This window comes from Odontomachus brunneus, unplaced genomic scaffold (assembly GCF_010583005.1).
Source record: "Odontomachus brunneus isolate Ranch 3 - 2012 unplaced genomic scaffold, Obru_v1 Obru_scaffold_106, whole genome shotgun sequence".
Taxonomy (NCBI): Eukaryota; Metazoa; Arthropoda; class Insecta; order Hymenoptera; family Formicidae; genus Odontomachus; species Odontomachus brunneus.
This window is the reverse complement of record NW_022639556.1, coordinates 689,612-714,187: the sequence shown is the minus strand read 5'-3', so window position 1 is coordinate 714,187 and position 24,576 is coordinate 689,612. Positions and strand designations below refer to the sequence as shown.

General features: G+C 39.1%; 2 protein-coding genes across 11 annotated transcripts in view; one reads left to right on the top strand and one right to left on the bottom strand.

Moving 5' to 3' along the window:
- Nucleotides 1-162: 162 nt before the first annotated feature.
- Nucleotides 163-14,425, bottom strand: LOC116849098 (protein no-on-transient A-like). Of its 4 annotated transcripts, none has more exons than XM_032825899.1 (14): nucleotides 14,037-14,424; nucleotides 11,835-12,050; nucleotides 11,527-11,745; nucleotides 11,029-11,330; nucleotides 10,455-10,750; nucleotides 10,185-10,375; nucleotides 9,933-10,032; nucleotides 9,620-9,639; nucleotides 3,576-6,121; nucleotides 1,795-1,846; nucleotides 1,287-1,354; nucleotides 1,007-1,069; nucleotides 672-715; nucleotides 163-295 (listed from the first exon to the last, which is right to left on the bottom strand). In XM_032825899.1, the coding sequence occupies exons 1-9, from the start codon at nucleotides 14,274-14,276 to the stop codon at nucleotides 5,900-5,902; spliced, it is 1,806 nt and encodes a 601-aa protein (XP_032681790.1). In that variant the 5' UTR covers nucleotides 14,277-14,424; the 3' UTR covers nucleotides 163-295; nucleotides 672-715; nucleotides 1,007-1,069; nucleotides 1,287-1,354; nucleotides 1,795-1,846; nucleotides 3,576-5,899. The 4 variants fall into 4 exon arrangements, with proteins under 4 accessions (XP_032681790.1, XP_032681789.1, XP_032681791.1 ...); XM_032825898.1 differs by having other exon boundaries at nucleotides 1,007-1,065; nucleotides 14,037-14,276; XM_032825900.1 differs by lacking the exon at nucleotides 3,576-6,121 and having other exon boundaries at nucleotides 14,037-14,425.
- Nucleotides 14,426-18,439: 4,014 nt separating this feature from the next.
- LOC116849102 (protein tipE) overlaps nucleotides 18,440-24,576 on the top strand; it is a 67,854-nt gene continuing 61,717 nt past the window's right edge. For 2 of the 7 annotated variants that reach the window (XR_004379081.1, XM_032825907.1), the window contains exons 1-2: nucleotides 18,440-21,219; nucleotides 22,242-22,575. Coding sequence is in view for 3 of the 7 variants with exons in the window: in XM_032825907.1 (XP_032681798.1) it covers nucleotides 20,685-21,219; nucleotides 22,242-22,575 (869 nt within the window). In the remaining 4 variants the exon portion in view is untranslated. Of the gene's footprint in view, nucleotides 21,220-22,241; nucleotides 23,334-23,991; nucleotides 24,550-24,576 lie in introns of those variants that run through there. The other 5 variants (XR_004379083.1, XR_004379082.1, XM_032825908.1 and 2 more) reach the window with 5 other exon arrangements.

The following is a 24,576-nucleotide window of genomic DNA, read 5'->3' as shown; positions in this document are numbered from 1 at the left end:
ATTTAAAAAATCATGGACTCCTCTTCCCAACAAAAATTATATAGCAATTAAATAATTCTTTACGAATAATGATATCCGAATATTATTAGCGAGTAACTGTTTACTACAAATATATAAGTTGAGAAAGGAAATAATTTGATAGAATAAATTGCAACTCTTATATAATTAATAAGAGACTTGTATATATTTTTTAAAATATAAAAAAGAAAACTATATATATATGCATATTTCAAATATTTTTCAATATTTATGAATATTTCAACAAGTTCTCTTCGCTCCAGACCACTGCAAAATGCTGTAACAAAAAGAAGTTGATTATCTTTACAAAAGAATATTAAAATATATGACTGTTGAGATGCCATGTGAATCTCAGTATTGAACGAATAATTTGTCATCTTCTATTCAGGACTCTAGCCTATTATTTCATCATTTTAATTGTATAAAATTATTCTATTTGTATGTACATATACATGTACATATACATTATTTTTTCGGTATTTACATTATTAATAATTCTGTTTGAATTCGTTTGTGATAATATTATTAACAAGATTAGATTGTTACAACTTTTTTGCTAATATTTTCCATTTGTAAGTATAACAAATATTTTAAGTTTCCACAAAATGTAAAAGTTTAATATAGGTTAATTCAAGAATGTAACGAGAACTTACTTTTCCGTTAGTTTGATATCCTTGTGCGTCGTATAGTGATCCTCCTGTACAAAAATTCACACAAGATGATATAAAGCAAACAATTGATTAACTGAATAGCAAGATAAAATTCAAGATTTTTTTCAGATAAGATTATGGTACACGTTGGGATGTTTGGTTTGACATCACGCTTCAGACCCGAAAGGGTTATCATCATGAAAAATCTTGATTTTATATTGTAACATTTAAATACTTGTGTTGGAATATTAAATACTTTTTTCATTTATCTCAATACATATCATATGTTTAAATCTATTAAATATGTATATATTTTAAATAAACCTTCATATTCTTACCTTCAAAAGGTAAAGCCAAGATATATTAATTCGGCTATTTCTTCATCTTTATTTATAGTCTTCCTTTGAACAAAGAAAAAATAAATAAATTAGCGATACACGCGTAAATGTTATATTGTATGTATAAATCGTATTTTAATTAACTAGTCAGTACACGTTGAGAATTAATATACAATCATTAGAATCTTTCATAAAATATATCATCATAGCAATCAAATTCACAAAAGAGATATCACTGAAAATATAAAATACATAGTAACATATTGATAATTTTACAAACCTTAGACGTATAAGGCAATTACTTCGTATGGTGACATCAAGTAAGGTCTGTCCTCTCAAGCCATCAGACTGTAAATTGCAATTATATTATGATGCGTGTGGGATATGTTCTCGTCGATACCGATGGAGTTTTTCAAACAAACTCAGTACGTTGAAACTATTTCTTTCCTATCATAGATCTTCAGAATGAGTAAAGCTCGTATCAGACTACCGACTGCACAGGCCGACCCGACTGCCGACTCGGCGCATTGGTACGTTGAGAGTCGGCAGTCGGGTCGGCCTGTGCAGTCGGTAGACTGATACGAGCTTTAGGCTCATCACGAAATGCAAATCTTGTCAATCAAGAGGAAAGTGAAAATTAAAATGACCCAAAATATACAAAAGAGTAATCCTATAATACAAACGTGCACACAAAATGTGTATTTAAATTGAGACATTTTGCGAGATACAGAAGACTAATTAATTGAGAGATATATAATATAGAAATGTTGTTAAAAATCGGAAAATACCTGTATCATTTCCAACAGTTTCTGTTTGCGTTCAACCAGCTGCTAATTTGATCTGAAAGCATACAATATAATATAAATATATGATTATCAAGAAATCATCTCTCTAGGCGACTCTGACTTTAAACACCTGGATGCCCACATCAAGTATATACCGCTTGGTGAGGAGATAGTGAAGAGACAATTTTGATCGTGTTTTATATGAATAATTTAATACAAGCATAATAATCTAATTTTTACGCGATATGAAATGGTGATACTATTAAGTAGATTGATACTGTAATATGAGTGTTTTTAATAAATTTGTAATTATATGACTTTATCAAGCTCTATAAAAAAATATATATATGTGTATGTGCAAATATGTGCGTATACGTATATACAATATATGCACACATAAAATATTATACATTACAATTACATATTTATTAGTATCTATTAAAATAATTAATGAGCAATACGAAAATTGCAACAAAATGTAATTTTAGATGATAAATTATAGAGAATATACAGTATGCTGAAAAGTATATCAGATCACAAACATATGAAAAAATTATGAACTTTATGCATTTTGCGAATAGATTATAAATATTTGTGTTTATGGTAATCAAGTCGTTATGCGACTGATGGTGCATAACTACTGATTATCCTAAATGATATTCTTAATTGCAGAAAGAATTATTAAACATCTAATATATTTTGAATTTAGTTGAACTTCGTCTCGTGGTAACTTTTCATTCTTTTATTCGAAACACAGTCGCATGCACTTTTTAATGCGCTGTAACCTCTTGTTGTACGTTTTGAGTATATAACAACGCCGCATTATGAAAATATATTCTATTGTGATATTTCACATAAAGTTACGAAGCTGCGTCACATATCACAGATATAATCAACGCGCAGATTATAGGTACACACTCGGGTGTGTTCCGTTTATGCAGTTTTACACGAGATACAACATCCCCGCGCGGTAAAAGTATTTCCTTGTCCAAAATTATTATTTTAATCATCGCGTATTTTGTTTCTAGTAATTGTTTTCTGATCGTAATTACATAAAGTCATTCGACAGAACACGTACGAAAGGCTCCTCGCAAGTATTCCTCGTCCACCTATAAGAACTTTTTAATTCGTTACCTAATTGATTATCGATGTTACAGCCCAGATTTCAATAGCTAGACCTAGACAACCTTTTGTTAAAAGTACGCGTTCAGATATTGCGGTTGTCGTAGGTGAAAAGATACACGGTCCAGGCTGATAGGCGCTTAATTCATCGCATAATTATTTAGAAGACAGAGAGGTTGTGTAATTTTTTATATTATTTAATATATTAAATATAAAATTTTTATATTTTATATTATATTAAATATTATTTATAAATATATTTCTTAGTATATATATCTCGTACCATATGTCATATATTTAAAAATACTAAAAAGATAGATCTTATCTCAAGCAAGTCTTGAAGACAAAAGCATTTTACGAAATGAGAAGTCATTTGAATAGCATTAATCGCACGTTAGTTACCTCACAATGTATTTCAATCTATTGTATCAGTAAGATCAATAAGATCTCTCGTTAGCAAACATTACAAAGTAATCTTCAATCGCTTTGCAATAGTGTTGCTCTAAAAGATAATTGTCAAGGACACAAAATTGACAAGATGCAATTCACAATAAGTGGTCGATGAACGATCACTTTGTAATATTTGCTAATGTTTAACGTCCCACCCGAAGATTAAAGTAAGATTACGCATAATATAACAGAGTTTTACAAAATCTACTCACCTTGTTAACAGGTAGTTCATTGAGATTAGCAGTTTCGAGTAAGTAAGCCTATCTTGTGATTGCAGTATCTTCTCCATTAAAAGACTCTTGATTAATTACATTCAGTTATAAATAAATATTATGTCGGTATTGTAAGTACTGGAAGGCGGAAGATTCTTCAAGACAGAAATGCAGTTTCCCTATTATCCTCAAATAATCAGGGGAATGTACGAAATTGCAGTATTTTATGAAGAATAAAAAAGGGCATTCTCTTTTCTTGGCACAAGACCAGATAATCAGGATATAATCCACACCCTAAACATTTTATAATATCTCACTCTTTTTAAGTTCTGAAATAATAGAGCTATTCATACTCATGACAAACTATTCACTTGGAACATATATATGTGAAAAAAAAAACTATAATAATTAAATATATAAATTTAATTCTAAAGATTTCCCTAATAAGATTTGTGTAATCCTAATATCAGGTAGCCTATATCTTATCGGAAAATTTCCTGTGAAGAAAACGTTAGCTAATATAAAGCATTCTTCCATCTACATTTTATATACCACGCTTTAGCACCAATTCATATATATCAGTAATGTATTAGTTTAATGTCGTCATTTTCCTCAAATGGCAGTACTAAAGCTAAAGTACTTGATGTATTGAACCTGCTAACTTACTATGGCAGCAGTATTTTGTTTTACTAACATATTGAAAGAAAATTACAACATTTATCTGATACGTTACTTGTGTGTGAGAATCGACCTTCCTATATTCGAATTCACAAGGAATCGTTTTACTTGTATGAAACATATATACGTATTAATAAAATTATTATTAAGTATAATATCTTTTTCTGATTGTTGGACATATTACATAAACACTTGTGGATTTTTTGGAACTGACTGTTGCAAATATATGTGATGGTAGATCTGCGAAAAAAAATTGCTAAGAATTTCTCCTGTATATAATTTTAACATGGCCAACCTTTCCTATGTAGAAGATATAGAAAACCGTTGAACTGAAAGCAGAATGATGATCATCAAATGTTTTACATTACGCACGATAAGTGATTTGCATTTCAAGGTCTAATCAGCTATGTTCGCACTTTATAGAAGAAAAAGAAATATATGTATATATATATAGATATATATGTGTACATATATATACATATATATATACAAACATATCAGTATCTAAAATATAAGCTTGAATCATATGTATGTATACATGTATATATCTTTATTGATGTCATTACGTTTTTGTTAATTAAGATTTCTCACAAAGTATTAAATATTATAACTGCAGATATAGATAGTATTAGGTGTGTGTATGTATGTGTGTGTGTGTGTGTATATATATGTATATGTTGTGTATATCTTAAACTAAAATAATTACTTTGTGAATATTTAAGAAATAACAAAACTTTATATACCTTCTCATGATTCAATCACCATACTCGGAATACCTAAAACGTTGATGATACTAATTGTCAACGTTAAGCAAATGTATTCGTACAAATCTTAACATGCAAACGTTAACGTTCATTTCAGTCATATTTATGTTAGCATTCTTCCTTATAATGTGTAGATAAGATACAAAATAATATGGTAAAAGTAGTCTAGGTCAGCGAGAAAGTAATTAAATGAAATCTATGTTTATAGAAAAAACGATTCAAATCGGTGTAATTGCGATAAAGAAAAAAACGCAGAGAAATTAAAAAAAAAATCGTTTTTCTAAATTATAAAATTATTTTCAATGTACATTCTTTAAGCAAGATTCTTTGAATCTCTACGTGATATTTCATAAATCTCACATTTATTTTACGATACGATTCTATAAATTTTTAGTAAAGATGAAACCGCAAGACGGATTGCGTCTAATGAAATATAGAATACGTTAAATGTTACTATTTAATTCATGATACTTCGCATTAATTAAGCGAGTAAGAAAAAAGAATTGATTTGAAACAAACTGTTATAACTGGTGTCAATAATCGAGTGTTAAATTAATATGCCATCGATAACGCATGATAGATGTCACCCGGATAACAAGGAATTCGGGCATATCAGAATCCTATTGCGCTCACATCGAATTTGCATACGGTTTTGTTTTCGTAGTCGAATTACACAACTCGATATATAAGTATATCGACTACGTCCGATGCTGTTTCTTCTCGTAAATCATATATATATCTCGATCCTCTCTCCATTAATCCTCCTTTTCCTCTTTAAGTCAAGAGAGTCAAGTGATGTGATGAACGCGAGGACTAAATAAAGGACGCAATACGAGCAGAATACGTGCCGAGGAATTAACGAAAGATTCCTGTAATACACTTTTAATAACGTCGTCGTTTGTTAGGATAATCGTCCGGGCGATTACGGTCATTTCCTTGCCAACGTCCGCTGCCACCACTACCTCCACGACTACCACCACCACCCATGTTACCCATGTCTACCCTCATGTCCATCAAATCCATTATCTGTCCACGATCATCGTTATAACCCCCACGATTACCGCGGTCCATATTGTTGTACGCATCCATAAAGGATTTTGGATCCTATATGATTACGCGGAGAATTGCGAATCGTACAGGGAGAGGTCGAGAGTTTGGTTTACGCGTGATTCGCAGATTTTGGATGTACCATAAGTACATTTTCGTACGGTTCAGGGCGACCATCCATGTTTCACAGCAGCACACAGGTCATCGTCAATTTTCGTCAAATCACATAGAAAAGAAAGGGGAAAACACAATGTTAGATTTGCTGTTTGTGCAATCATGACAGTGAACTGCATGTGCGCAATTCACGCGTCAAAGTAACAAAGGGTATACAGCTTATCGATACATATATTTCTGTAGAGGGTATGTTCTGCGATATTGATTAAATTTTACAAGACCAAGCAAATGCCCAACGCAGACAAGTAGGCGGCAGTCCCGTTTTATGTATGTCCAGACAAGAATCAGGCCGTTCACTGCGCGGTACTTCAGAATTTTATTTTATACAATTTCTCCTCCAAATCACGACTTCAACTTAAGAAGCATAAGCCTCAAAATCGCATTGCAAGCGCAGTAACGAATGTAACTGCTCGCAGGACTGTATTTCTGTGCCAACAATTCCTGAACTTCGCACTGGTGAGTTGAAGTATGATCGAGGAAGACAAATTGATCATCGTGTGGAAATTATTGCTGTTTTGATAACGATATAACGTTCACATGCCCTAGAGGTTCCACAAATTAGATGAAATAGTGTCTATCCCGTCTTATATGTAGCACGGTGACAGATAGAAATCGTTCGTGTATACGAGTACGATTGAGAATTTCGAGTAATCTTAAATCTAGTGTTAAGAGAGATTAATGCCGGTTTGTGCACAAAAGTTTATTTGTACACGTGTACAAATTTTTGGCTTAAGTATGGAATTCTTGTTAGAATTATTACCCAGTCCCAGCACGCACACAGTATGACAATTGTTAAATCGCTACATAACTGTGCGGTATGTAGGAGAGAATTTGTGAACGAGTTTACCTCGTGAATAATCAGAGTAGTAAGAGATTTGTAAGACGCATATTATTACGTAGATAGATACTGTCCCAGAATGAAGACGGTTAATCCACTTTCACGTGCGATAAACGCCGGTTCAAAGAGTCAGTTAGAAGTAGTTACGTTGTATATCGGATAATTTTCATTGTTTAATCGTATAGTTATCGCTTTATGCAAACTTTCGTAGAACTCTAAAGCTCCGAGCACAACGCGTAGCAGCAAAGAGGCGTGATCAAGGTCTCTGAGCAAGCTGTCTCTTAGTGATGCTCGTGTTTAGGGATCGTATTGCATATCGTGCGAATAACAATGCTATGTATAAAATATCCCTACAGTGAGCATACACATTAAAATGTGTACAAACATCACCCTCCCGAGAGTCATGTGCTTCAAATATGTATACCAAAAAACCTACGGAGATTTCAAGATAGATAAAATTTCAGATTGATATGGTCAGAGGTTTCGCGAAGTACCTGCACGCACGCGAAGATTAAGTTTCCTCAGAGACTTTCTTCTATATGTATTCCCTAACATGGTTGTTTTTTCAGTTGGACAAGTGTCTGGTTGGGCATTTCTTGGTCGACAGATATCAAGTAACTATGGAACCAAATAGCTGATGAATTTTTTATAGTTTGTTTCTACTCATAATTTATCGCAGAGAGTATGAGAGAGATGTACAGAGAGTATGCTCTCTGTGTAAGAAATTATAAACATCCCGGGGTTCCATAGTGAACGAAATTTATCTTAATGCTACTACAAGATTGCAAAGTCTCCTGCCTGCAAACCATATGGAGAGACCAACACGGTAGTTATATTTTTAGATCTAAACGTTTTCCACGAGATAAGCAATGAAGAGTTTAGAGATGTGTGTGATATAATATCATAGGTCACGCGTGGAGAACGGTCTTTATAAGTCACTTTGTAAAGATTAAAAGTATCTAAAGTAGGTTTACCGTGTCTCATATGTACTAATTACTAACATTTATCAGTGGGGGTTAATGTGATTATTAGTGTCACTATTTTGGGCTTCTCAATATTTTCAGCAGAGAATTATAGGAATTGTAGTTCCTATTAGATTAAAATAGGTTGTGTTATTATTTTGCTCCAATATTACAGTAAAATTTAGATATCGCATTATATTGCGTATGTCCGTCGATATGTAGCAATAAAACCAGAAATTCAAGTACATGAATTTTTCGAGTAATAAAATTAGAGGTTTAAGCGTAAATCTTTCGAGTGCAGTCACTGATACTGAAATTTCTAAAGAGATTTCGTTCCATAAGAAGAATGGTCGATCAAATAAATTTAAATATTCATGCATCTTAAAATAAGAAAGTATGTCTCAGTAGTAGTCAGCAGCAATATTTGTCAGAAAGACATAGCGTAAGTAATTACGTGATCACTCACATATATTTATATTCATAGGTACGATAATGTCAGTTAACGGACGCATTTTAAATGCGGTCAGTTGCTGATACTCCGTATAATACGCAAGTGCAGCTTTCTTTGTCTAAGTATATTACCATATATCACAGTATTGATCCCTCCATATGTTAAACAATCAAAAATAGACTTTCGTGATCTTATTTCGAAAATAATTCAAAGTAAGATAATAAAGAACTCGTTAATGTTGCAGACATTAGAACTCTGCTTATTTTGAAGAACATGCTCAACTGGGAATAATAATAAGGTTTATCAATCCTTGTGTAACCTTGTGATGTTGTACACCACAGAAAACTATTTCGTCATGCACGAAGCAATATTTCACTTATTGCAACGAATGAAGTTTGTGCACGTCACGCGAGAGCACATCTCGATATCGCAATTTAGTTTCCGTACGGTTTGAACACTTTGCAGCTTGGAATAGGACTCCTAAATATTCGAATAAATGACTATTCGCATATCTCATGAGCTTAGACATAATGAAAATAGACCGAGCGTGAGATACGAAATCTGAAGATCAGGTAGAAAGAAGCAGACGATAGATGCCGTGTATTTTTCTCTTTCGGACGATGAAAGAGTAGTGAGTCAGTGGGGTGTGAGAAAGCGTGTGGAGAGACAGTAGAATGTGGTTTAATTCTTAAATATTCGAGAGGGATTTCAGTTACTACGGACGTGCTTGATCGATTCCGCCGAGAACTTAGATTCAAATCCGGATTCGACGCTTTAACTAATGTTCGTACATCTCATGAGACACGCGGATAACCTGAATTTGAAGTGTTATATTTATCCGAATAATCCCGGATAGAGTGTCAGATTCGATTCGATATTGAAGCCCTAGAACGCAGCCAATGATCAAACGAAAGAACTTGTTTTTGACTAATTTCTAATTTTTTTCATTGGACTATTGGTTTTTCCGAATTGCATCGGAAAAAGTGTTCAAATCGTTTTGAAACAGAATATATCGCGTAAAAAGAAAAAAGTCCATAGGGAGAAAAATCAACTACTCGGAGAAAGAACTTAATATTATGATATGTACATGAAATTATAAAAAATTTAATAAATTAAAAGGGATACGTTACCACTGGCATGTTGCTTCCACCTGTAACAAATAACACACAAACACTATTACAAAACGACATAAAAATATGACGATACTGAGGTAGCAAGTTATGAGTCACAAGTATATAATTATCGCGACATCTGTTGTGACTTCAATTACAGCTATTACTTTTGCTTTATGTGTATTGATATACAAATAAATAAAAAATAAATATATATAATATATGAATATATATTAATATATATATGTAAAATATATAAGTATAAATTTATTAATAAAAAGTGTTTCGATATGAAAATAATGACAGTGGAAACATATCAAACTTTTCTTACCATCAGGTTGGCCATATCCGTCACGATCGTTGTTGCTAACAGAATCGTAATTTTTTCCGCTACCGAGACCGCTACTACCGGTACTACGAATTGCTTGTTCCTGAAACATAAAATATTTATCTCTAAGTATTTGTTATAAATAAAATTTTTGAATGCTTCAATTGCGAACGAAAAATATGGAATATTAAGCAATTTAAGAAAATAATTTTGTTGAACATTAAGCAATTTAAGAAAATAATTTTGTGAACGTACCTGCATAAACAAATTATTTTCTTGTTGACGTCTATGTAGCTCCTCTTCTTGTCTCCTGATACGTATTGCCATTTCTTCCTGCTGACGGCGTCTCAATTCTTCTTCACGAGTTCTTTGCTCCTCGGCTTGTCGCTCCTTCATTTCCCATTCCCTCTTTTGTCTTTCGCGATCCGCCTCACGCATACGCAGTTCTGCAATGTCAGAAATATCTATTTGTAGAATCGCAAAAGATAACTGCATAATAAAAATATATAACATTATGATACATACGTTCCCTCAAAAGTTCGGTCTCGTGTTCGTATCTGGCAAATTCCATTTGGGCCTCCAGTTTTTCTTCTTCCATCGCCATTTCTCGTTTGAGTGCTTCTTCCTTTTGCTTGTACAATTCGTGTAATTGTTTCCATCTTGTACCATATTCATGCTCAAAGCTACCCAATTGTGCAAAACGTGGACCAATATCACGGGCTTTAAAGAATTCCGGATTTTTGCGTGGTAGGTTTTTATCGGGATAACCGTCCACATCATCTTGTTGCTCGAATGGTTCCACAACAACTGGTCGAAGTGAGCTATAATAAAATTTGGAAATATCTAATTGAATTTATTTTGTCGATTTTTCCCTTCAGATATTAATAATTTTATCTTGAATAGTTTTGTGTTTCACTTGTCAGCACACAGTGATTACAGAATCGACTATGTTTCCTATATGAAACCATAATTTTTTCTTCCCCTACAATTATTATTTGGCACTCGCAGATAAGAATTTATCAAACAAGCGTGGCGTCGGGGATTCGTAAAAGAAAAAAAAAAAAGTAAACATTTTCTTAGAGAAAAATCGATAACTTACGCCGTGATGAAGTAGCAACCTTCTGTACATTTCCTCAAAGCTAATTGAGCAGATGGCTTTCGACAATATTCAACTATTCCTTCGCCAGTGCTTTTGCCTCTATCATCAACAATAACAATTGCACGTTCGATTTCACCAAATACACCAAAGGCTTTGTCAAGGAGCTCGTTAGATATCCAAGGTGTAAGATTCTTCACTTTGATTGTCGACGAATGAGGGGCAAAGCGTACCTTCAACGCACGACCTTTGCGCATCGTACCATCTAATTCGTGCTTTGCCTTCTCAGCATTTATTCTATAATCCTACACACAAAGAAAATTTATCATGTCTTAATGTACTACTATATAATGTACGATAATTCTGCAACAATATCGTAATCATTTTACAAAATAACAGCCATAATTTTTTCTCATGGTGCATCAACCGGTAATTATTATAATCATATATTTTGTTACAAGAAAAGCTTCGGAAAACAATTTATAAAAACTCAGGGATTACCATTCTGAGAAAAGCGAAACTCTTCTCTTTGTTCACAAACAACTCAGATATTTCTCCATATTTGCGGAACATGGTTTGTATCTCTTCTTCAGTCACATCATTTGTCAAATTCCCAATGTACAAACGATTTCTGCCACTAAATTTCTTCTCTGTTACCTCCTGGGGCGGCAGCTCGTGAGTGGGCCCACTGATAGCCATGATACGTTCCATCAGTCGATCCTGAAATCAATATACAACTTAAATAGCAGCTACACGTTCACCAAGGCTATTGGAAAATTCTCCAGAGTGTATATAAAATATAAACTTACATCTTGTGATCTATTTCTGTCGCCCATATTTCTATCTCCACCGCCGCGACCTCCTCTTCCACCTCCACGCATTCCGCCGCGACCCATACCCATACCCATTCCCATTCCCATACCCATACCCATACCCATGCCGCCGCCGCCGCCGCCGCCACCGCCACCGCCGCCTTCAGACATTGGGTTATCCATACCTCCATCCATAGAGTCATTCATTTTCATCTGTGAAACCATGATAATTCCGTTTTTAGTTGCTATCATCCTGAATGTTTTTTGCCCACTATTTTGTACATTTTATTTATAGTTTATTCTTTGAAAAACCTATCGGTTTTGTCTGCTTGTTTATCTAATGATACATAAGAAAACATTTATGTATATGTAGCTTAAGTCAAACTGAACACATTTCTTTATCATTTTGCAAATAATCATCAAATAATAATCATCATCATAAATATCATTTTACGTAAAATTTTTAGTTATTAATTCAAGAAGATTGGGGAGTGAGATCACATGTGATGCAGCACAGGATGTTGATAAGTATCTCCATTGTTTGCACATTAGGTCAAACTGAACAAAAAAAGTACCTTACCATTTTGCAAGAAACCATATAAATTTTTAAGCTATTAATTCAAGATTGGGGAGTGATCACATATGATGTAGTACAGGATATTGGTATCACTTTCATTGTGTGCTTGTATGTTAAGTCAAATTGTACAAGTCCATTATTTTATAAATATCTACATTGGTTTTTGAATATTAATTAAAGATTGGTGAATAATTACATGCAATTGCCTATCAATCTTCTTCAATAACTAATAACTTAAAAATCCACGTGGTTATCTGCAAAATGGTGACTTTTTGTTCAGTTTCATGTAACTTATATGCACACAAATGTTTTCCTACTTATCAATAGATATAAAGTGTGTTCGGAGAGCTCGCTATTAGCGCTATTCAGCGTTACCGTGTCATTCTATCTTTTTATATCAAAGGAGCGATAAAGATAGAAGAACGTGGTAGTGTTGATAGCATACTCCCCGAACGCACCCATAGGTTATATATATATATATATATATATATATACATATATATATACATATATATATATGTATGTATATATACATATAAATATACATTGATACAATATAAGAATTAATATATTATAAAAATTTTATTATTTAAATTAACATATTATAAAAACAAGTATAAAAATAGTAATGCGATTGGATAGTTTTGTGTTTCATTTATCAGCACACAGTGATTATAGAATCAACCATGTTTCCTATATGAAACTATAATTTTTTTCTTCCCCTACAATTGTTATTCGGCACTCGCAGACGATAATCGTCAAACAAGCGTGGCGTCGGGGATTTATAAAAAATTGTAACTTCTCTTAGAAAAATCGATAACACGCCATGAGGAAGTAGCAATTTGCTAATAGAAGGTTTCCCCCGAGATAATTGAGCAGGTAAAATAAATTCATTAAAATAATTTTAAGTTTAGAAATATTATATAAATACACACACACACACACATATCCCGACTTTGGAAAGCACACACGACGCGGGAAGCCGGAAATACTGGACGCCATTTTAAATGCTAATACGCCATTTTGTATTAAGCGGCTTCATGCCGGAAATGACTTAATAACGATTCGTGTCTTCTCAAGTATCTATACTCAGCAGTTTATCAGCAGGGGAGCACATTATCCTCATTAATAAATTTTTATGCAATATCGCGCGCATACTAAAGAATGCGCAACTCAAATTCTAATAAGCAATATGTTCTCTTGCAAAAGTTATACGGATTTGCATAATCCTCCTTTAATCTTGCAGCAGAAAAATCGCGAAAAAGAGAAATTCGTTCGCGCATTTATATCTACAACAGTACGCGTATCTACACGATGGCTATGTTCTCTTCAGAGTCTGCTCTAAGGGGTAGAGTGGAAAAATCCTCGCCACGTGTTTCCCATTACGCGCACTTTTCTAACAAAGCGTCTCTACAGTCCGAGACCTTCGAGAAAGAGTGCTGCTCTACAAATTCTGGGGCAAATATAGCTCGAGCGATATGCTAAACGTGACTACGCAACCGACAGTGATACTACGTTTTCTCGCCGATATGGCGCAACTAAGCGACATAGCGTTCCTAGGCTATTTCCTCATCTCTGTGAAGTTCGTCAATTTTCCAAAAATTCTGAAGCTGGGTGCTTACCGCCTCATTATTTCTGCCTCCGCCGCCACTTCCACCGCCACCTCCGCCTCCGCCGCCGCCACCGCCGCCGCCGCCCATTCCACCACCGCGACCGCCTGAGAAACGTGTGCCGCCTTTTCGGCCGCGAGGACCTCGAGGTCCGCCACCCGGTGGATTCCGTTCGCGCGGATTCTCGTTACTGTTTTCAGCAGGTGCATTTGCCGGCTCAGCCTTTATGCTAGGTGTTTCGGTTCCAGCCATTGTCGCTGTTCAGTCGCTCGTCGAGAACACACGAGCCTGACGCCAAAGATTCCAACGTTGCACTTCCTTTCCCAGTCCGCTCCAAGCAAACGTTCACTATGGCGTCCAAAGGCAGAAAGAACGACGAGACGCCCAGCAACGCTTCACTTCTGCTTCGTCCCACCATCAACCGCGGTGCATGCCGGGACACCTGGTGTGACGGCGAGGTCGTCTGGATTGGCCTAGTGCTGACGTAACGCGCGCTGGTTGGTGGAGTCGCCTGATGTGCAGAACTGCCACGTTTCTCATGCCAGATATCACCAAACAGAAGGGCTGTTTATGGCTGCGTTCCGCATTATGCTACAGTATACGTGACATGAACTATAGATAGTTGCGCGCAAATGCGTGAAACGGAACATGACCTATAGACCGGCGTCCCATAAGCGGAACGGAACGCGTGAACCAATCATAGCCATTCTATTCTTTTCGCGAAACGCATTCCGTTCCCCTGAAAATTTCCGCTCATGGGACATCGGCCTTACGGTTGCATTTCAAAACATTTTGAGGAAATTTTACTGGATACTCTATAATATATATAATGTGAACTGTAAATAATGGGTAAAATTTTCCTCAAAAAGAAGTTTTGGAATGCAACTTAATGCAGGATTCACACCGCATCCGATATCCAATAAGAGAACAGCTTTCTAATAGAGAATTCAATTCTCCATTAGAAAACTATTCTTTTATTCTTTTATTGGATACAGGACATCGGACGCGGTGTGAATCCTGCATAATATTACATTTGTCGCACGACAAGCTTTTCGGATACGTTCATTGGTTGGCGAATAAAATATTTCTAGATTATCTGTTCGTCAACCAATCAATGTATTCGAAAAACTTGTCATACGACACATGTAATATCAGCTTTAGAAATATTTTATTCAATAGTTCACGTTACACATACTATAGAGTATTGAGTAAAATTTCCTGAAAAAGGGCGTTTTAGAATGCAATCTAAGATAAAATTCAAATGTTATGTAATGTTTATGCAATCTAAATAACCTTGTAAAAGGATGATATTTCGTAAGGTACATTGAGAAATGCAGCATTCATGTGATAGCGTTTCCATGTGACAGCGACGATGTAGTGTAAGACCGGCGTTAGGAGTATTGATTCGTACTAATGCCGACAGACGCCGCCACGTGTGAAAGTCCAGAGTTTGCCGCGATGTTTCGAGTAGATAATGAGACGGAATACGTGATGGAGATGAATGTTGTTTAATTACTCTGTGATGTGATCGTCAATCGCACGCGCAGTCGCCGATTTGATTATCATCTGAAATGTGAGTGAAAACTCGTTTACACAATGTAGTCGCAGTTACGTCTTAAAGTCATAGCACTAGTCGATGAATCGATCGTGTGTCTATTTCTTTCGCGTAAACTCGTGAAAAATGAAGACTCTCACATGGATGAGTTCATTGAACATATTTATTCGTCAATAAAACTTTTTATTTTTCACGAGTTTACGCGAAGGGAACGAATACTGTGATCGATTTACAGACTAGTCCTACGACTTTAAAATGTAATTGCGACCGTATTGCAGGCGACTTTTAAGACGCAATAAATTACTTTTTCAGTACACAATTTAATTTATATCAACTAATCCAATATCGGTTCAACTTGTTTTTCTGTTTATCCTAATTATTAAAATGATAACTTACACAATTAAAATATATCAAAAATATATTATAGAAAATGTGAGATTATAAGTTAATATTAAATTTATATCATAACTTAATATTAACTTATACTAAATTTGTGTAAATATGTAGAAACTTATATTTTTTATTATACAAAAATTTTATTGAGAAGGATATTTGTTGAGGCATTTTTGTTTTGTTTTGTGCACGATTTCGAGATACAATTTTTTTTAATGTAATATTTAGTATTATACTAACAGTTTCTTTTTGTTAATATTATATTTTTACTTTGAAGAAGACGCTATCAGTTAGTAAACAAATTAATACGACGAATAATACGTTACACGGTATTATATCGAACAATATTTATATCGAATTAATTTGCCGCATTGCTAAACTTGTAACAATTGTTCTTAACACAATAAGAATCAGCTACATATCGCATGCGTTGCTGAATACGCGAATGTGAGGCTCACTGTGTGAGCTTCGACAGAAGCGCGATGACCCGGAATGAGATTTTGGGAGCCGCGAGCGACGATAGGTGTGACCTGATGTTTCCGGCCTGTCGCCTAAATCACGTAGGTCGTGCCGTGATACAGGCGCGATCGTAATCTGGAAGAAAAGCACGGGCTTAACGTTAATAAATTCCTGGCCGGTCGTCTCTACATATCGGGCATTCGTATCGCGATTTAAGTGGCGAATTAGGGTCGTAGCCGGTGATCTAGGACGGATCGGTAAACTCCGCGGCTTGACTTCGTCGTAGCCCCGCGCTCGTTAGGCCCGCGGATAGAGTCTCGTGGGAATCGTGTATAGCTCGGTACTGTGGCGCACGTAACAATCGGGACGACTCTCTGGAGGAAGGTAGATTGCTTCCCCAGCTGTCTCGGCGATGATCTCGGAATCTATGAGTGTATCACGCGGTGCGCAATAAAGTCTACCTTAGGACTAAGCGGCAAGTATCCGAGACTCGTACTTGTGAGGGATCTTTAACGGAGAAAAACGACGGTGGTGATAAATGGCCACGGGTAGCGTGAATAAACCGAGATAAACAACATTTTTTGTCTTACTTTCGCACTCAATGGGAACGCTCCTCGATTAATTAAGGGAATATTTCTATCGCCCCAAAAATAAAGCGATTACGTAGAGCCCGTAGAAATATATACAAAAATATTACGTCGATTACATTAAATTCAAAAAGCCTTTAATTATGTTGTTAAAGATGATAACGATGTTATCATGATCATAAAATGTCACTTTCTCTAACTCTTAATAAATCTCAAACCTGAACATAATGTTTGGTTCAAGACTGCCTTGTGGTTGAATTAATATTTAAAACTAGCAAATATTATATTTCAAATAGTATATTAATAGTATATTAATAGTATATTAATAGTATATTAATAGTATATTATATTTCGAAAACCATCAACTACTTTACTATTTTAAATTAACGTTTTAGTAGTATTAATGTACTATCATATTTTCTCTGATAGAAAAAATTACTACTACGTAATATTTTCATGCAAAAGAATTTAATTTACTGAGATATCGCAGCAATATTTTAGTAATAATAATATTGACTCTGATGCTATGTGGGGAATTGAGTCGTTCTTTTTGATTTCTTTGTAAGCTGAGAATAGCAGAAATCCGTTAATACGTCTCTCTTGGTCTGTGGTTTTGTTTTTCAGATTGGACCACTTAATTTCTGTGAACTCAATTGTCAACTGTATTTTACCTCCACCCCTCAAAGAGGTTTTCAAGGGGCTAAAGTCATTACCTGTCCACATACTGTAACGCGGAACAGCTGAGACTACGGGCAAAAAAATTGGCTTCATTATAGGACGCAATTAAAAGATGATAATAGGGAAGCGAGGGAGGGAGAGCGACAGGGCGCGCGCTGAAGTACCCGTTGTGAGTGCGATATGTACATAGTGTCCTAAACCTACTGAATAATCATAGAGACAGGTTTCCCGCTCATTTGGAGTGACATCTTCCTTGAGATATATTCATCAAGTCACTCGCTCCCTTTCCAGTATTCCTAAAACTCTAAATGATTGAAAATGAAGAGTTCCTCACGAATTAAGTGCGAAGGAGTAATGTGATCTAGCTGGAACTCTATATCGAGAGAATTTTACTTCGAAACTTAGTGATTTATATATTCCGCACTTGAGAAAAATCCCAGTGACTCCTCTCGATGTGTTTTCGCCGAAGAAGTATCGATTCCAAGTCCATGGCGGGATTTATCTGGGAGACCTGACGCTGGAAACTGAAACCGTGATTACGGCGAGATAAATTTTGCGGGGTGTGTGCGCAAAAGGGTAAAATTGACGATCAGCGAAAGAATCGTTCCCACACGAGTGTATTCCACTCGTCACTATGAAATGTTGCTCGGTGGGCCCGGGACACCCCGTACAGAAGAGCGGTAGAAGCAAGGCGAGACAGGCGGGAGCGTAAACAAGGAGAACGCATCGCGGGGGTGGCACAACGGGGTACGAGGGCGAGGGGTTGTACCCGTCGCTCATGCGCGCCTGGAACCCCGCCCTGTCGCTTCGGACCACGGTCTGTCCTGTCGAGGACTCTTCGCCGAGGTGGTCGAATAGTCACGCTTTAACCCGCGATCCGCGAGGCGGAGGACGGCACTCGCCAGGTACGCGCGCAAGTGCTCGGACACGAGAAGAGAGGAGAGGAGAGGAAAGGAGCGGAGCGAAGCGGAGAGGAGAGGAGGTCCCTTATCCGCGACTATCGGTCGGTCCGTCGCGCTTACCGAAGCCCTCGCCGAGACGTCGAACGTTTGCCGAACGATTCAAGGATCCAGCAAAGATCAGCGCGACGCGATATCACGGCGACCGGTGTGTAAATGTCCCATGTACTCGGGAAGGATCAACGACGGCGGATCGATCCTCATCGGCTCGCGACGGAGAGTCGCGTGTAACAGGAAGTTCAGGGTGCCGTTCGATGTGACCGGTTCTGCAGCCAAGAACCCGCTGCGTGGCAACCAGTTGCCGAATGTGAACGTACACTGGAGGCAGGCGTGAACAGGCACCAGGTCTCGAGTTGTCTCCGCGCGAACGCTCCTGCGGAGCCAAGCGAAACGGTAGATCGTGTCGGAGCAGCGCAGCGCGGGGCTCAAGGTGGAGGAGGCTCTCTCGCGCGGCTCTCTCGAGAGTCCACGAGGATACGTCGATTTGTTCGCCGCTGGACGGATCAATCTGGCGCGCTGCTCGTGACAGGTCGTCGAGTGTGCCGAGCACTGTTGATCGCGGCCGATGCAACGACACCGTCAGCGTCGTGAGCGACGACTAAGCGCCTTCATCAGCGGCCAGAGGATACATCGTCGACGACGACTGTGGCTTCCCTTAGGATAATTACGATCGAGCGAGCAACTGGTACATTGGGAGTAATACAAGAAGAAGAAGAGAGATAAGCGCAGTCACTTGGCCGTCACATCTGCTCGTCACATAGGTTTACAAAGCGCGATATCGAGTCCTATTGGCGAGAGTCTCCGATATCCGCCGTTCAAATACCACAACGTGCGCCTTACTGATGTCAGAAGAAGAAGTAGGAAGAGGCGAACAGCAGGCCTAATTTGGGATCAACGGGCTAACGATCGCGCGACAGCGACAGTTTTCTAACGCGAGGATCGCGAGCCTCCGGTGATTTATCTTCAAACACGCATCTTCACGCGCGCATTGCGCCGAAATGCGTGATTTCCTACGAAGCCGCGGCGTCTGAAAGTCGCCGTGATCGATCGACTTAATTTGATCATCTAAAGGAACCTTAAGCGTACAAGGTCGTTATGTATAAGCGATAAGGCAGGCTGAGAAGTGAAGGAGGTGACTCGACAGAGACACATAGAGAGAGAAAGAGAGAGTGGGGGAGAGGAGAGAGAGAGAGAGAGAGAGAGAGAGAGAGAGAAGCTCGAGCAGTTGGTACGTGGCCTATCTGTCGCGACGCGATTCACAAGGACCTACTTGAGCAAACATCGAACCCGGCGATGCGGACGTAGCGGCAATCGAATTTGCCGATCAGCTCGGGCTCGTAATGTCGAGCTTGTTACACCGCGAAAAGGCGTGCTCGGAGCTTCGCAGTGGAGCGCGCTGTATCGATCGCGAGATCGTCGTTCGCGTTCTCCGAGTTTCCAAGAGGAAGCTCACGACAATAGAGTGTTCGTCGGTCAAACGATCACGGAGAATCGTCCATTGAGTTAGTTTGTCAGGCAACCACGCCGTGCTATTACGTATTCGCCATCATCGCCAATCACATCTAGTTTTGTATCTCGGCCCAACCTGTATACGGTTCAATGAAACCTTCGTCGGCCTATACAACACAGCAGCAGCAGCAGCAGCCAGCGAGCCAGCTGACCACATCGCGCACCGTGTTCGGACGAGCTAGTCACGTCGAGCTAGTAAACACGGCCTCGCTCAATGCCTCCTAGTGAAAAGCGGAATCGCGACCGCGTACACTTGATCCCCGCTCACCTGGCGGACGACTTGCCGTGGCCGAGGAAAGCGATGGTCGACGCGTCCCTGCTCGACAGTTGATCCTAGGATCGAGACGTCAATTCGAACCGCGCGTTCCTCCACGAGGAAGCGATGCTCGGCCGCCAGTAGATCGGCGCGCTCGATGTGTCGCCGCAGAATCGAGCGTCGAGCAGCGATCAGCATCGGCCGAGGAAGCCGAAGAGGCAGCTTCGCATAGCGTCGTCCCCTTCTCGACAGCCGTCTTGGGTGATGCGCGGGAGCAGCTCCGAACTCCTGCTGGAGCCAAGTTGCAGCCAGTGCCAGTGCGATCACGATCGGCATCAGCGTCGGGACAGCGGCGCCGGGCACGACTTCCACGAGCGGGAGCTACGTCGTCGCAAGCTGTTGGAGCTCGGGTTCGGCGCGTCGCGGCGCCGACCGCCACGGCGTACCTGCCGTCAGCGGTTTAATTTCTACGCCACGTCAGCGCTGGCCTTCGTCGCGACCTCCGGCGGCGCGGCACTTCTCTTCCTGGTGCCGCTCTACGTCGACCCGGCTATCAGCACCTTGGCGGCGGACTTCTCGCCGGAGCCGGTCATCTGCACTACCTCCCGGCGCGAAGAGCTCGCCGGCCTCTTCAACTGCACATGGAGCTCGTGTCGCGAGGGATGCACCAGTGACGTGTACAGGTGCACCCACATATACGTCACTTACACGCCGTGGAGCAACGCCAGTATGAGGAACGAGACTGCCGGCAAAAACGCCACTACGAACACCACGGCCACTCCGGGCACTGTCACTGCCGGTAGGATCATTAATCACACTGTATTCCCCTTAGCGCCCCTTTCTCTCTCCCTCCCTTTTTGAATCTTTTCTATCTCCCACGCGAGGCCGTTGGAATTTAGGTTGATAAAGAGACTGGCTCTGTATTTGACGAAAGCACATTTGATAGAGCGGGAGAAATGAACGAGCAGATCAGCTTATCAGAGTTCGGGAATTCTTAAGCACCATTTACAATAGGATTGGCAGCCGGCAGTAAGACGTAAGCAGTGAGCAGATTGACCAGCCACAGTTGATTATTACAGAAAAAATTGTCTGCTTACGTTTTACTTTTACTTTTTACTGCCAATCTCATTGTAGATAGACCTTTAAAGTACGTTATGAGGTGGAATATGAAGACCCGTAGTATGCGTGGTAAGCTTGGCGTAAGTTCTAGAGCAAGACATCAAAATTCACTTACGCCTATACTCTAGGCTGCTTACATCATAAGTGCTTTTCTGAAGTCGAAGAAGTAAAAAGGCACAAAAGAGCTAGAGTATAAAGGGATGTAAGCGAAATGAATTTTTATTTCTTACTCCAACTTATACGCCAAGCTTGCCCCGTGCATTATAGACGAGCCTTGGGAGGACAAGGCGAAAATTCATGATATCAAAACGTGATTTTACCTCTCACAAATATATAAAATGATTGAACGGCTGATTGTTCATATGATATGTATCGTTGCTATGCGCATAAAGTTCAAGACATAACGGACATAACGGACGTAATCCATCAAATTCAAGAACGTAACGAATATTTAATACTTTTTCTCTGTCGTTTGTTCTCTCTATCCCCTCTCTGTTCCTCTTTCTCTCTCTCTCTCTCCCTCTGCCGTTGCTTATAACTGCAAAATAGAATGTACCGCCTGGGAAATGGAGGAAAAATTGGAATCCATTCCAGCTGGATAGATCAATATCACAGATTGCATGCGTATCCGGCGGGCATAAAAATTCAAATTCCAGCGGATGCTCTAATATTTGCTATGTAAAAAAATCTCTTGTTGAGCAGTGTCCTCCCCGGGGGACGTCGAGGCGGTGCTTCTGGTGAACATCAAGGGCTGCGGATACCCGCCGGTAGTCGATTGCAAGAACTTCACCCGCGAGTTGGGTTACGAGGGCGCGAAGTTTCCCTGCCATTACAGCCGGGTGAACGGTAGCATAGTGATGGCGAACTATAATCGCGAGGCACAGGTCGCTACCATCATGCACTTCTTCGCGGCCCCTTTCGTAGTGACTCTCGCGACCAGCGTCGCGCTGTGTGTGATGCACTGTGACTGCAGGTGCACGCCGCCACCGCGACACCCGCCACGTGGCATGAGAAGATCCAGGGGCAACGATCTCAGGTAATTAGTTGGACGGATTGAAATTCGGAAAGAAACACATCTCATATATATATATATATATTTATTTATCGAGAAACGGTGTACATATATTGTCATTAGCGTAGCGAGAGACGTTCATGATGTACACATCGTACATACGGAATGAGTTAAGATACGACTTTGTTAGTTGAATGGAACGTACTTAGAGTAGAGTAGAGTAGAGAGTAGAGTTGTGATATACGAGAATAAAGACGCTTTGACATGTGAGAAATGTTGCTGAAACACGTCAGAGAGAGCGGCGGGTACCGCTCGCGCCGATATGTCGATGGTCGAGTAATAACGCGCACGGGCTCGTAAATGACGCGACAAGTCGCGACGGGAGGCTGGTAAAATTGGTGTTAACATCGCAATTATTGTAATATTACAGCTGCTGCATGAGTATAAAAAATCGATAACGGGTTAGAAGCGTGAGCCAGAGGTCGTCCGATTTAGAAGGTGTATTTGATGCAGCAAATAAACTTTCTAAACCATACGTAAGAGACGAGGCGACTTAGCAAAGAGATGTGTTACTACCAACGTACTTACACTGTCGTCGTGAAACGATGCTAAACACTTTCGGCTGCGAATACTGCCTTAGAAGGTATCTCAAAGATCATTTTTCACGAATTGATTGGTGTAATCTTACTTAATCTTCGTGTTCCGTTGTGCACACGTGCCGTGTGATCGTGCTAAACGACCTCGTCAGCACTTCTTAAGCATCCTCCTTCTTCTGCTGCAGGAATCGGCAAGTAATTGATCTTTAATCGTGCCACACGACACGTATGATTATCGTGAGTTTTACGCGAAACACGATTATAACGGTCTTCATTGTCGATTGTCGCTGCAGTTTCGGTAAAGAGAGAAAAAAAAAAGAACTCGATTTTCTTAAACGAATTTTCCATGCTCAAAGTTCAAAGATTCTGACTGAAGTCCGATGTTCTGTCGTTGTTTTGAACGAAACGGTTTGAGCCAAGACGAATCTTTTTCTTTCACACGTAACAGTATAACGAGAACCGTCCGTCGCGAGAAAGACTCCAAGATGAACTTTGCCGCTTCTCTCCACTTCTGCGATGTCATCATCGTCAGTCTAAATATTCGTAGTGGCTTGTGCACACGTTATTGCTAACGTTCTTTCTGAGGTAGCCTGTGTGTGTGTGTGTGTGTGTGTGTGTGTGTGTGTGTGTGTGTGTGTGTGTGTGTGTGTGTGTGTATATTGCATGTAACTCAAGTTATGCGTTCCTTGCTGCAAAGTAGTGCCGATGTTATACTTCCTGATGCTTCGCTATATAATTTACATGCAAAACGCTTCGCTGCAAATAGTAGAGAGCCTTTACCGGTCCACGACGGAACACGGAGCCGCTTTAGGAATAGAAATACACTCTTATCATATCATTACAGAAGAGAGAGCGAATCGCAGAAACGGCAATCGGATATCGATTCATCATACGTAATCCCCGCTAATTAGCTCCAAAAGGCGCACCACGTCTCATTAAACGAAACGAGTGCGCCGCCGAGAGCCGTGCAACTGCGGCCCCGGTGCAACGCAATGTGAACACGTAAAAAGAGATCTCTCTAGTTATCGATCGGACGCCGTAAGTAATTCCGTGCACTCGGAATAATCGACAGCTCGCACGGACGTTGATACGACGTTGCGTGGACACGCATGGCAGAGCAGAGCAGCCGCCGCGTTTACTCGCGTGATCCACACGTGTCCTTCTCTTCCAAATATACATCTCTTCTCTCTTTTCTTTCTCTCGCTTCATTTCTCCTGCCGACCGACCGACCGAGTCCCGTTGAGCGAAACAGTGACATAAGTCGTGCTCACCAGGCGAACATTTCTTTTTTTTCGCGAAAGTATCTGATGTAAAAGGGAAAAAGAAAGAGAAGAAAAAACATCCAGCCAATGTACATATCGTAATATATACATGTATATATATATATATATATATATATATATATATATATATATATATATATATATAT